Source organism: Hyperoodon ampullatus (assembly GCF_949752795.1).
Source record: "Hyperoodon ampullatus genome assembly, chromosome: 2".
In the NCBI taxonomy this organism is placed as follows: domain Eukaryota; kingdom Metazoa; phylum Chordata; class Mammalia; order Artiodactyla; family Ziphiidae; genus Hyperoodon; species Hyperoodon ampullatus.
Genome location: NC_136915.1, coordinates 170,725,603 through 170,740,522, shown reverse-complemented (window position 1 = coordinate 170,740,522; position 14,920 = coordinate 170,725,603). Strand labels below are relative to the sequence as shown.

At 41.2% G+C, this 14,920-nt stretch overlaps 1 protein-coding gene across 1 annotated transcript; it reads right to left on the bottom strand.

The window, feature by feature from the left end:
• On the bottom strand, positions 1-6,915 carry SELE (selectin E; the record flags this gene model as incomplete). Its single annotated transcript, XM_079698227.1, has 11 exons — positions 1-58; positions 164-185; positions 941-1,051; positions 1,607-1,783; positions 1,995-2,183; positions 3,368-3,556; positions 3,666-3,851; positions 4,652-4,837; positions 5,251-5,358; positions 5,917-6,303; positions 6,879-6,915. 11 exons carry the CDS (start codon positions 6,913-6,915, stop codon positions 1-3), a joined length of 1,650 nt encoding a protein of 549 aa, XP_079554353.1.
• Positions 6,916-14,920: the final 8,005 nt, after the last annotated feature.

Below are 14,920 nucleotides of genomic sequence, written 5' to 3'. Positions count from 1 at the left end.
TTAAATTAACTCGGAAAGCGTTTGGTAAGATCCATCTGATTGAAGGCTTTGGCAGCTGCTGTGGAATACATGAGAACACTAAGTAAAGCACTGGTTTCCAGCATGAAGAGAGAAAAATGTGTAAAATGTTCAATGGCATGCTTTATATAAGAGTGCAGCTTACCTGGCAGGAACAAATTTTTTTGCTGCAAGAGAAAGAAAACCATCATTTGGACTAAATGACTTTTAAGGATACATTAAATCCTGAAACAACATGACTCTTTTCATCAGGGGTTGCAAACTCAGTACGTACACGGCCCCTGTAACTATCAGAGCCCAGACACGGCTTGGTGGCAACAAGGGGGCAGGGCAGGGGATGCAAAGTGCACACTCATGCAAAGGACACAGCAGCTTCCTAATGCAAGCGGATAGCAACATGCTCTGCTTGCCAGGTTCGGCTGTCTTCCAATTTGCCATGAGAAATCTCAGATCTGGATTAGATGTGAAATGTCTTATTCTGTAAATGTCAGAACTTAATTCAAAAAATGTTAAAGACTCTGTAGGTCAAACAAACCAGGAGTGTGGCTAGATGTGTTTGCATATCCCCTGAGATACTCCCATATTTAAGCCTGTATTCCAAATAAAATTTTTGGAAACATTTTATTGATTTTCCCAGGACTGCTAATTATGGCAGCCTCATTGCAACAACTCCCAGGGGGACCACAGCATTCAATGTGAATAGCATCCCCTGGAGTTGTACAGTGTTAGCACACTAACATTTGTATTTCCTGAAACTCTTTCCCTAAGACTTCTGCTTAATTACCCTGCAGTTTATTAGTGTTTAATGACTAGTGACTAGATTCTAATTACTTTTTAAATCTGTGAGAGATAACATGACTCATCAATGAGAAAATAATGTTTTTCAAAAACCTTTTTGGAGTACGTTCATAAATGCCCTTACCTTTCTTCTGAAGGCGTTTCAGAAGCCAGAGGAGAAATGATGCTAATGTCATGAGGGAGATCCCAGCAGCAGAAAGTCCAACTGCCAAGGGAGTCTGGGACTCAGAAGGAGCTAAGGAAACAGAGGGGGGTAAACTGTCATGAGAAGGAATTAAATTCAAAGTCTTTCTGTTCTGTCCATTTGCCCTTTTCTTTGTGCACTGATTACAGTGTACAAAGCAGAAGAGTCATCTAGTTCAATACATGAGGCAGAGACATGGTACTAAAGGCCTTAGAGATCAGCCCCAAACCACCTTTTGTGAGCTTATCTCCCAGCGTGGCTAGGCAGAGCTCTAACTTACCAAGCTTTCACAGCACACCTTGGTTAACCTCTCTCTCTCTCTCTCTCTTTTTCTCACTCTCTCTCTCATTTCCCTTCCCACCCCCCAACTTTTCCCACTAGCTCTCCTTTTTCCAATTATCAAAATTCCATTGACATGTCACTTCTGTTTTCTCTTTATCCCCATAAAATGAAATGTCCATCCATTAATGTTAACCTGGGTAACCTTTCTGACCTTTCTGGTTTGGATATACTGGGTAGTTCATTACTGTAGCCAGATAGCTTCCTTTCTTAGCTCCCTTTCTTCTCTCTGGTCCCCCAGACAACCACCATCAATCAATGCTTCACCTTCACAGGTAGGCAGCATCCCAGACCAGTGTCCTGTGGCACCACATGTCAGAGCTGCAGGGCCATTGAGTGTCCATCCTTCAGGACATGCAAATGTACACTCGGTGCCAAACACAGGCTCCCCACTGCAGTTTATGTCGATCTTTCTGGGAACCTCCAAACTTGAACATTGTACCACTGCAAATGATAGGACATAGGTAGAGGTTAAGAAAAATCTACTGGAAAAATTTTAAAACTGGCAGAAAAGTCACCAATAAGTGTAACTTATAAGCACTACTTAGTTTTCAGCATGTAGGAAATTAGGATCAAGTCCCTTGGGGCAGTCTAGGTTCAGAAATGTTTTAAGGTACTTGACCTATACTCCTTTAAAGATTGAATTCAGTCCTACCTTGGCAGGAGGGGACCTCCTGTGTCCACTGTCCCTGAGATGTGCACTCAAGTTGAGCTGATCCATGTAATTCAAAGCCTTCCTCACAGCTGATGGCACAGGAGGACTTGTAGGTAAACTCTCCAGTGGGGGAATGGGTACAGTTCACTGAACCACTTCTGGGCTGAGGGACAGCATCACATTTCACAGCTGGAAGACATGAGTGAGTACATTAGAAGTTTGTTTTTATCGGGCAGCAACAGGTTTCCCAAGGTAACCAAGTCCCTAGCTCTTTAATAGTGCTCACAGGAAAACTCACCCATGGACCCACTTTGGAAACTTTCAGAAGGACTAGAAGCACTAGACTAGTTGTCTTTCAGAAGACAACTCATGTAGCCTCTCTCTGGGCTGGACAAAGCTTTCACGGGAAAACTGAGCTACCAAAATTATGGTCAGAAAATAATGTAGTGGAACTGGATAGTACTTGGCATTTGACGACTGAACCCAGATCACTTTGGACAAAGGAACACTCAGAGAATTCAAGACTCTTCATTAGTCCCTGGACAAGTGGGAAGATGGCTGTGTTTTCTTTGAATTCCAGTCCCTTCATTGACAGGGGTACTAATTAAAGGACAGCCTTTAACAGGACCAGTGGTTCCTGAGCTCTGTTCTGATGTGTGAAAGAAGTCAGGGTTAGGAGAAAGATTTTATGTAGTCAGGGAGCAACTTATGGGTCCTGGATGCTTACAGATGAGGCCAAAAAGAAAGGAGGATAAGAAGGCAGCCACATAAAATTTGTATGCTTTGCAGTTTTGTTTTTGTCTTGTATTTTTTTGCCACTGTAAATCATTCTGTGCTGTATTTGGCTACAGAAATGCCCGTACCTGATAGTGAAAACTGCTTGCTTTCAATGTTCTTGCTCTTGCTTTATTAAATTAAATTAAACTAAATTTTAGTACTTATGTATATATTAAGGGTGTCTCTATATCTGACACCACACTTGAAACATTTTCATCACTGCTAGCTATGAGCAATTTCAGAAGAGAGGCATGACAAGTATTTTGGAATCAAGTCATGTTTTCATAATCCTACTTTGTAAATTTTCTAATGTGGTTTCCCTTCAGATTAAGATTTCTGCTTACTCCATGCCAACGTCTATAAAGTTATATTAGTCCAGTACAGTTAAGAAACCAGCAAAGCATCCGCTCTTACTACATACAATCCTTTCCCTGGACAGTTCTTTTATATGCATCTCACAAATATAAGATGAATGTTGCCCATCAGATCTGATTACTATAGTTAAAGTAGGCATCATATTTCATTTTCAGTGCTTCACATTTGAAGACTGCTGCTCTTTGAGAAAGGGAGAGTGTAAAGGAGACTCTCAGGCTTACCTTCACAAACTGGGACCTGCTGTGTCCATTGCCCCTGGGTAGTGCATTCAACCTGGGCTGGCCCCCGCAACACGAAGCCTTCTGCACAGGCGAAGTGGCAGGATGACTTATAGGTGAACTCTCCAGCAGGGGAGTGGCTACAGCTCACAGTGCCATTCTGAGGATGGCTGATGGCATCACATGTCACAGCTGTAACACATGTCCCAATTTACATTAGCAGGTCTGGCTTACCCATTTGGAGTATAGGTTGAGAAAAAAGAATATTTACAATATAAACCCTGATGTAGAACCACTGTACCTTTACATGTTGGTTTCTTGTTGTCCCAAATCCCAGAGGAGAGACACTGCAGGTGCTGGGGTCCAGTGAGTTTATATCCTTCATTGCACTCAAATTCACAGGTGGTGTTCCACAGGAAGCTTCCGTGGCTTTGGAAACATTTCACAGCTCCATTGACAGGATTTGTCAAAGCTTCACACTTAGCCACTGGGGATTTGAAAGAACACCATGAATTATACAGAAGAGTGACATATTCACTTCTTATTGAACTGGAATTTATAATACAGTAAGATAGATCAGAGGGTAGATTCCCAAAGCCCTGCGTGCATCCTTGGGGACATGTGCACACCCAATAAAGTTTTTATACTTTTTTCTTGATATTTTCATCTTCTCTGATTGACTCGGACTATGCTAAGTGGTTTCTGATCTATTTTATCAGATCTCTCATCAGGTCTCTGGTCTATTTTACATAAGGCAAAAACAAAGAAAAATAACAGGTTCTAGATTAGGATTTGTGACTAGTGACAAAAAAAAACAGTCCCAACGTACATAGAACATTCATTTATTTTAACCCAGCATGACCTGGAGGAAAGAATTTTTTTGTCTTTGACCTAGAAAGATAAGACAGAGAGAAAAGGGTATACTGAGGCTGCTTGATTATCATGCTTTTAAATTGGTGCAGTTGCATGGGTGAACTTAAACAGAGAAAGGGGAAAGTCATTAAGATGTTAAGAGTATGGTTCCACTGTTTTATGTGTTTTCTTACAAATCACCGGAGCCTCAGAAACACTTATGTCAAACATAGGATCCAAACCTCTCTCAAAGCCAGCTGGTACCATATTGGCCATACATATTGGCCAAGAGAACAAGTTTAATTAGAACTTGTTTAATTAGGACAAGTTTAAAGGAACTTTCCCTGATGTGCTGAAAATGGTATAAATTGGATAAAAAGTAAGGCAATGAGGGATGAGTTAGAGAATGTTCTGTGCCTTCTGAGAGAGACTTACTATTGCAGGCTGGAAGAGGAGCGCTCCATTCTCCAGAGGAAGTGCACTGTGTGGCCTCCGTGCTGCTTGGGAGATAGCCCTCCCCACAGCTGACAGAGCAGGAAGAATTGTAGCTGAAGTTCCCCAAAGGGTCGTTGCACACCAGGCTTCCATGCTCAGGGACTTCCTGTGCCTGACAGGTCACAACTGAAAAGGGAAACCAAATCAATTCTTCTCCTCTCTCGCCTTATCAGGTGGGAAGAACCCTGGAAACTATAACTACTGTTTATTGAATAGCAGGCACTATGAAAATGTGTCTGCATTTGTTCACATCATCCAAACCATAAGCCCGTGAAGTTGGTACTATATTGTCCTCATTTTACAATGAGAAAACTGGGGCTCAGAGAGTTTTACTATGTTGTCAAGGTGCCGTAATTAATAAGTGGTGAATCTGGGATTCAAAGCCAGGAGGGTCTGACTTCATAGCCTCACCTCTTAACCACCTTCTGAAACCATATGCCCTAGGGAAGGGAAGGCATGCAGACCTGACTCTGAAGCCAGCTGGGACACGAAATCCTCCTACCATCTCTAGCGAAGGAAAAGGTGAGACCAAGCCTTACCTTGCTCACACTTGAGTCCCTTGAAGCCAGGGTGGCACTGACAAGTGTAGCTGTTGATGGTCTCTCTACAGTCACCGTGGCCGCTGCAGGATGTCAGGGTACAGGCAGCTGTGGAAAAGACAGTCCGTGGTGACGATTGTTATTGTGCTTCAGATGAGTTTCTTTAGGAATTCAGGGTCAACAGTGTGTAACGGGGATGTCACCAATGATACAGAGTGCCAGAGATTTTTAACAGAAGTGCTTGAGGAAATGCCATAGCTGAGTTTTAGGCTCAACCATTTTAAACCTTGATGTTAATGTCAGGGGTATAGCTGTAACTGGCTCCCCAAATAGAAAATTCCCTTTATCACAAACTCTAAAGAAAGTTCCCCTACGGCACATAAACAACAAGTAGCTAAGAATGTATCGTGTGTGTACACACACTGTATATAAGTATAGACCTACATATATGCGTATATGTATACATAAATACATACATTCTTGTCTACATTCACACAAAGAAGCAAAAACACATTCTGTTTTAAAACATCAAACAGAATGTTTTAAAACCGTATCTTTTAGAACATAAAATACCCACAATAGAGACCAGTTTTTGCATACAGTCCACAATCTGTCAAGATGCTCACACACTGAATCTCCCTCCCACCGCTGCCACAAACTCCCTACCTGTATAGCACAAGGCTAGCTTCTTTTTGCTGCATCTCTCATCGTTCCACTTGCCCGAGTCCTTTTCTCTCTTGATGTAGATCTCTACACAATCCTCCTTGCTTTGCTTATTGTTTGGTTCACCTGGAGCCCAGTTGGTGGCCTCTTCAGTCAAAGGCTTCTGGGTCCCTATCCAGGTCCATGTATTGTTGACCTTTCTGATTCCGATCCAGTAATAACTTGGTGAATAGCTGAATGTGGAGTTCAGGTGTTTAATCTCTTCCTGGTTTTGAATTGCAACCAGATGTGTGTACCTTTGCTGGCAATAAGCACTGGCCTCGTCAAAAGTCATGGTTTCCGTGGAGGCGTTGTAAGACCAGGCTCTACTTTCTTTAAACAGGAGAAGCACTAAGGGGGAAAATGTGAAAGGAATGGGAAAGTTTAGTCCTGCTATTGTTTGACTCTGTTACCTGGACCTTTTGTTGTCTTTTTTTTGGCATCTAGTGGCCTTTGGCTTGACTCAACCTTTTTTCACCTTTTCCAAAGTAAGAATGGGTACGAATGGAGAAACTACCATTTACTGTGTATCTCTTTTGTGGTTGCCCTTCTACTTGGTGCTTCACCCACCATAACCTACCCAATATACCTACCTAATAGTAGAATAATAATCAGAATAACTAAGCTTTTTTGGGCACTAAATATGCACTGTCGGAGGCACTTTACACGAACCACGATACTGGATCCTGAAAATGCCTCTGGGAAATAGGTTATTTATGATCAACTCTTTATATGTAAGGAAGCTGAGACACAATGAGGTAAATTGCTCCTAGCCCAGGGCACAACACATTGTGAGGAGAGGCCAGGGATGCTGCTAAACAACCTACAATGCACAGGGCAGCCCCCACAAGGAAGACTTATCCGGTCCAAAATGTCAGTAGTGCCAAGGATAAGAAACCCTTGTCTAACTACAGGCACTGACTTACCGAAAGTGAGAGCAGAGAGAAACAGTGAAGCAATCATGACTTCAAGACTTCTTTTGATCCCCAGATTAGACTTGAAATGCTTTTCTGGCGGGAAAAGTACAAAATTAATTATAGAATGAAATCCCAGGCTACCAGTTACTCAGATCATTCTACAATGTTGAGTATAGCAACATCATAAGATTTTCAGATAAAGGATTGAAATCTTTTGCCACCATCTTCATTTCAAAGACATTTACCCAAATGAATACATATAAAAGTTAAGATTCTCATCATTTAGGTCAAAGAGAAAAGCCAGGTTTTAACTTGTCTGAATACAATAAGAGCTTGCACAGATCTTTTATCGAAGGCTTCTTGCCTATCTGTTCATATTAATAATCTGTGTTTCATGGCCAGATTAGTTAAGTGAAAGACTTCTTGCACTTACCTGTTCGGTGAAGCAGTTGTTTCAGTGTCAGATTCCTCCCAAGTTGCTGCTGCTTCTGTCTCTCGCCACTCTTGCAGTTCTGATGCGAGGTCAGCCAAGAACAGTGGAGCACTGCTCCTGCTGGAGCTGCTTTATAGAACGACGCTTCCTGTGAGTAATAGGAGGATATGTCCAAACCCAGTAAAGAGGAATTCCCCGGCAGCATCCAAAAAGTTTCCAGGAATATCCATAATGTGAAAAATTACAGTGATGTCAAAATGAATTCTCCTTTTTTACATACCTTTTAATTTTACATGAATTCTATTGATATGACACAAATACATGGTTTTAATCCCCAAAACATAAAATCTATGTCTTTAAATTTTTTTTAACTTTGCTTATTAGTAGTCCCTCTCCTGAAATTGTGGTAGCAATCAGAATTTCATCACCCTAAGCAAACTAAGAATAGTTGTGTCATCTATGGACTATTACCCTCAATTGTCCTACCCCATACCAGTCAATTATGTCATCCCTCACTTTCTTTCTCTTTCTCACCTACCAGCTCAATCCATTTTAAGGTACAATACCTCATTGGAATGAATCATGAAGTAAATGTTAATCCTCAGATTCTGTGCATAGTTAGGCTAGATTACTAGAAACAATATCTCCCACTTTAATGTCTGAAATAATGCCTTGTTTCTTAATATAAGAAAAATGGGAAACAGACTTAGATATTCCTGTCGGGAAAACATTCATGATTTGTTCAGTGAGAAAATAAAGATGAAAACTATATATACTCGTGTTTAATTTACCCAAATTTGGTTTAAAAATTTTTAATGTGAATTGCAAAAACATAAAAAATGTATCAAAATGTTAACAATGGATTTCTAGATGGCAGGATTCAGGGGTTATTTTTATAACTTTCATGATTATTTTCAGTTTTTCCCAGTTTTTGCAATGACCCTCTATTACTTTTATAGTAAAAAGAACACAGTTTAAAGAATTCTGTGTCTAAATGCAACTGAAGGGTATTATATATATATATATATATATATATATATATATATATATATATATATATATATATATATAATATCACTGATTCCTGCTCTTTATACTGGCATTTCTTTTGGGCAGTTATATACAATCACCATTCTCCATCTCTGCATCTTGTTTAATTCAAACAGTAGAGAAAGTAAATGGGAATCTTTTACTCTCCATGTTCTGTAGAGATCAAGTGAAGCTAATATTCTATAATTACAGTTTTTTAGAATAGGACATCTAAGAATGTACTCTAAGCAGACATGAAGTAGTAGTGGCAGGGGAATGAGGGGGGAAATAACAGGTTAATTTGTCTCATTACACATGTTAGCCCTGGCTCTTTCTATGAACATAAAGACCTAAGCCAAACAGGCAAAGAGAAGAAAACTTCCAATGAGTACAACTGATTTTAAAAATTAAATAAATAACCCAGTTAGCTAATTTAACTCCTAAAACTGCCCTGCTCTGAACAGAGACGTTATCATCCCCCTCCCGCTCTTTTATATTTTCTAGATACTGACATTATTTTTTTTAATCAGACTTTACTTATGTAATGTGGTCGTTATGGCTCAGTAAATGTGGAAGAGCAGTCAGTCACAAGTGTTTATTTAGATTTTAGAGAAGGATGTGAAGCTGGGTTAATACGTAATCTGTATATATTTTATTTTTTAATAAGCTGCGAACATATCATTTGCCATTAAAAAATGCGTACTGTAGGCAGATCTTAAAATTTATCTGACACACTAATAAAGTACCTAATAATTATTTTGAAGATGGAAATTAGTCATAAACAGCCCTAGATAACTACATTTACTATTATGATTTTTCATAACTAAATTAAGTTTATAGTTTGTCTCTTTCCCTTCACAAATATCTAAAAATAGCCCCAATGGTGGTACAGTCCCTATTTCATCTACAAATATATGTCCTGGACACCACCCCCCCACACCCAGTTATAATCTGTAGCATCTACTGAGCGCTTACTACGTGTCAGGCCCTGTTCTAAGCTTTTTTGCATATTTATCTAGATGATTATTTAATTCTTACAACAGCCTATGAAATAGGCACTCTTATCATCCCCATGATACAGATGAGGAAATTGAGGAACCAAGGATTATACCTATCTCATCCAAAAACACAGAGCTAAGGAGTTGAAACTCAGGCAGTCAGTCTCCAGAGCCAGCTTCCTTAACTGCTATCCCAAACCACAGTTTCTCTTGTTATTTTGCCCCACGATGAGCCTCCCTGTTCTTCCCAAGTCCCCAGTCTCTCTCTTCTTCCCAAGAGCAATGTGATCATCCCAGCTGTCCACCAAGAGGGCTGTGTCCTGGTTTCCAAGACATAAAGGCAGGAAGGGAACCAAGGGGCAGTAAGCGGTAGACAGACAATGCAGTGAAAAAGAACCCTAGGTTCTCAGCTATGGGGGGAAAGTGGATGAAGATACAAGCAAGGCAGGCTGAGCTATACCTAGGAAAAGTTTTGATCCCTAGGTCACACTTTCCAGGAGATCCTGATTCAAAAGCAGATTCTCCCTATGGCTAAAGGGTAAAATGTTTTAAATGTACACTGAGAGAACTTCAGGGACAGAACCCAATACCAAAACAGAAGGATAAGAGAAATAAGGAGTCGAAGAGATTGTGAGTAAAGGTAATTTATTATTATTATTGTTGTTGTTGTCACTACCAGAGATGTAACATTCCAAACTCACTCACCCTTATAGTTATCCTACATTCTCCCAGAATATTTTCCACATCCCTGCCACCTGAGGTTGGGACCACAAATCATGTACCTGGCTGCTAGGAGCTGAGGGGCTTTCTTCAGGCTCCAGGGTTGCTGAAGAGGTCATAGACAGACCTAGTTTGCCTTTCATAGAGAGACGCCAGCACTGTGAGGGGCTGACAGCTGGACTGTAGCTTCTTCACCTGCTTTTTCTGATCTGATGAGGGGCACCCTCATTTTGGGGATGGAAGAATGAGTTGAAGAGGAAATTAGGTGAGTGTTGAATAACTGGGGTGTTGAATATTATCTCCTCTTCCTCAAATAAACCTAATGTCCCAAGTAGCAGGCTGATTAGAGGTCCCTCAAGGCCCTATTGAGTCTCCCAAGCTCAGAAGATGTAGTCCCTGGACTGCTCCATTTTCAACCCTGGCCTCATATGGACACCCGTTACAATCTCCAACTTGGAGAGGCAAAGAGAAAAGGAAAGAAGATGGTGCAAACACAGGCACACGCCAGGCTCCACCACCAGGGCTATTTTGTCTCTGAGATGCCACCCTTCCTGGCTTTATCATCCCTTTTCCTGGAAGTGCCCTGGCCTCTCCTCCACGTCCTATAATGGGGCACCAAGGACTTTAACCGCTTTTGCTTCTGTGCCCAGGCCAACTCATTCTCACCTTTATGGTGATGGGACATCCCTGAGGGAGTGAGGGAAAGCCAGAAAGAGAAGGTTAGGGTTCCCAAGGCAAATGTTACAGTGTTACTCAAGGCCATCCTGTTCATCTTCCATATATAGGGACAAATAAAAGCCATGGACAGGAGATTATTGGATTTAATGGGAAGTAGCACTGGCCATAAGCACATGTGGCAAGACCATCTATTAAAGTGTGAATTTAGCTTTGGTTCCTCAATGCTGCAGGGAACTATGAAGCATGGACAGTGGCCTTCCTGAGGTTCTTGGTTCCCTCATCTCTGGGCAGTGTCGCTAGGTGCTTATTTTTGAAAGCTTTGGTAACTTTCCCCCAAATTCGACTCTGCTAACATCTAAAGTACTTCTGTAGAGTCTAAGATAGGGAGACAAAATCCCAATAAAGATTCAATACTATTTGCAGAATACAAATATGATATTTCTTACAGACCCAAAATTGTGAAATAAAATTAATAACAGTATGCCATCATGGTGTAGAATGGCATTTCTTGCTTGACTGAAACATAAGCATATTTGATAGAAAATTAGTCTGGTTCCCTCTAAAGTCATTCTCCAGAAAGGCATATTCACTTCTTTGGATGCATAGCTATCTCAGAACACCTGGGTCAAGTAGGAGACCTGGGCTCTCTGTCTGCACTCCCACACCCAGGGACCAGGAATCCGTACTTTAAATGAATATTCAGGTAATTCTGATACAGATGCCCAAATCCTACCACACTTTGAGATATATTGGCCCAGGGTCACCTAATTTGGGAGAGAATATCAAGAAGACCCCATGGCTGGTGCTCAGCTCTAAGTACAATTATGACCAAAATGTCACTACAGTTACTGACACCCTCTCTACTGGAAGACTGGAGGCACCATTTGTAACAGTGTTGGGCAAATACAGAAAATATTTAGGATGAGTCGATGTTTTGACTTCTCGTACATGGAAAGTAAATGGTTTTTAACCAAAGAAAGAGAATAGCTCTAAAGAAGTACCATAAGTCGATATATATTAAGTTAGTCTCCTTTCTTGTCTGATTCAAGAGGACTCTGTAATTTCCACTAATTTCCCTTTTTAAACTTCTGGCATTATTCTGAGATTTCAATTCTAATGTGCTTCCTTGCTTCCTGCTTGGCAGCACCTTATCTTGAAACTTCTGTTTTCTGTTTTGGAATCCAAGAACTAACAGTGGGAATATCTTCAAAATGAGCCAACTCCAGCGGTGAATTCCCAAGCAGAAGAAATAATTGCAGATGGGCTGGTTAATTGACAGAGCCCTTCCTGAATGTAGCCAGACTGCTTGCCGTCAGTTGTTAACAGAGAGGGGAAAATACCCCTGGATTTTAGAAAATCTTCCTTGCTTGTTTTCCTTGGCCATCATGCTGCTTGTTTTGTAATCAGAAGTTTCCTAAAAGATTATTATTAGCTTTGCTCTCAGTGTCTTATATCAGGAGAAAAATCTGGCCTCGTCAGTTTTTGAATAATAAGATCTGCGTTTTCCCTTGTATATTGTTTTAATTTTTGAACTTGTGAATGTACTATCAAAAAAATCTTCAGTTTAACACCAACACTGAATTGGAGCAAGCTTCTTGGCCTCTTTAAGTCTCAGATCTCCCATCTAGAACTAAAGGTGTTTGACTACAGTCCCTGCCGGCTGTAACATACTGTGGCATAACATATAAATACAGGAAGAGACTAATTTAAATCCAAGTGTTCTGTATTTTTCCTTGCTGTGACATTTTTAGCTAATAATTAATAATGATACCATATATATTATTGGTATATATGTGTGCCTACTGTGTGTGCACTTTACATGCATTACTTATACAAATTTCACAAAATGAAAGGTAGATATTATTAACTCCATTTTCCAGAGGATGAAACACAGACCTCAAAAGGTTAAGTAACTTGCCTATGTTTTTTCAGTTAATACATGGTCAAGCAGAGATTCAAATCCATGCCTGTGTTATTCTAAAGCCTGTGTCCTTTGTGTTGATTCCATGCCTTCTCAGATTGAAACCTCAGAAGGCAGATATACCTTAGTTTTTACATTAAAAAAAATGTTATAGCAACCTGCTTGGCTTCCTTTACCTCCAGCCAGCTCATAAGTGCAGTGTCTTAGGTTGAGTTCCTTCTGAAGTGGACCCGGAGACAAGGACATAGGTGCAAGTCATTTATGTGGGAGGTGATCCCAGGAAGCACTAGTAAGGGAGTAAGGAAGTGAGACAGGGAAAGGGACAAATCTAGTAAAGGGTGTGCTAATCAGCAGCTTACCACTGTGGGAACCAAGACTCAGTCCCACAAGAGAACCCTGGGAGACACCTCAGAGTATCCCCAAGGAGTGGTGAGGGAGATGGGGGATGCACCTACCAATTCCAGTCCGTCATTGGCTAGGGGCTGATCCTAGGAGGGCATGGTTAATTCTCCTGCTCTTCCAAGTGGATTCCTGAGGCCAGAGAAAGCCCTCCACCAAGAGATGCAGGTGCTTATGGTTGGAAATGACATGATTTGACCTGGGTTTTTTTTTGTTGTTGTTGTTTTTTGGGTCTTTTTTTTGTTTTTTGCAGTACGTGGGCCTCTCACTGTTGTGGCCTCTCCGGTTGCGGAGCACAGGCTCCGGATGCACAGGCTCAGCGGCCATGGCTCACGGGCCCAGCCGCTCCGCGGCATGTGGGATCTTCCCGGACCAGGGCATGAACCCATGTCCCCTGCATCAGCAGGCGAGCTCTCAACCACTGCGCCACCAGGGAAGCCCTGACCTGGGTTTTTAAAGGATGATCTGTATGCTGTATTGGGACAAAATAGGCATGTTAGTTTTCTATCACTGCTGTAACAAATTACTACAAATCTGATGGTTGAAAACAACCCAGATTTATTATTTCATTGTTTCTGTAGGTCAGAAGTACAGGTTGGGTCAACTGGTTTCTCTGCTCTGGGTTTCACATTCCCAAAGTCAAGATGTCAGCCAGTTGGGCTCTTCTTGGGAGAGTCTGAGAAAAATCTACTTCCAAGGTCATCCAAATTGTTGGTAGACTCCAGTTCCTTGTGGTTGTCAGACTGGGGTCCCTATTTCCTTGCTGGCTGTCAGCCAGGAGTCATTTTCATCCTCTTCAGGCCATTTTCATTCCCTGGCTTATGGCTCTCTTCGCTGTCCAAAATGGTAGTTTGAGTCCCTCTCCTCAAATCTCTCCAACTTCCCCTTCTGCATCATCGTTCGTTGGCCTACGACTTCTGCCACATCTCTCTGCCTTACTCTGCTGCCTCCAATTCTACTACTAAGGGCTCATGTGATTACACTGGGCTCATTCAGATTATCCAGGATAATCTCCCTATTTTAAGGTCAATTCATTAATAACTGAATTCCATCAACAAAATCCCTTCCCAGCAGTACCTAGATTAGTTTTTGATTGGATAATCAAAGAGGAGATGGGAAGTTGTAGGGGTTGAGGAGGACACATTTAGCATTTTGCCTACCAGAGTAGGCACTTGGTCACAGAGATGCAATCCAGGACCTAGTTGCATGGCTAGCCTAAATTAGTGCTGGTGTGCTAAGGCCAATTCTGTTATGATGTGCTTTCTGACTTGGTGCTTATTATATGTCCTCTGCTTAGAAGTGGGACTAATTCCCTGAATCCAAGGATGTTCCAGACCTTTAAGTGGGGATTAAATATAAGTGGGGATTAAATGTATACATTATATACATCGTCCCACCTGTACCCCCTGGGCAGTCATCTTTTCTGAATAACCCAACCCTGTTAGTTTTTATACCACACTTGCTCCTTCACTCTGTGAACTGATATTCCACACATAGACACTTCATTTTGTCAATCCTACTACTTGAATAAAATTATTATTATTAATCTAGCAACTATCATTAATTGGCCATTTCACACCAGAGGCAATACTAAGAACTTTAAATATACCATGTCATTTGATCATCGTAACAGCATTAGGAACTAGGTATTACTATCCCCATTTTACAGATGAGAACCCTGAGGTTTAGAGAGTTTAAATAACTTGCCTGAGATCTCATAGCCTGTAAGAGGTAGAACTAGGACCTAACTGACTTCAAAGTCTATGTTCTTGGCTACCACACTGCCTCTTCTATAACTAACTGAACAACTGAACAATTTTAATCCACTGCATGGAATCACTGGCATGCCCCATGATGTCAGGCACAGCCATAG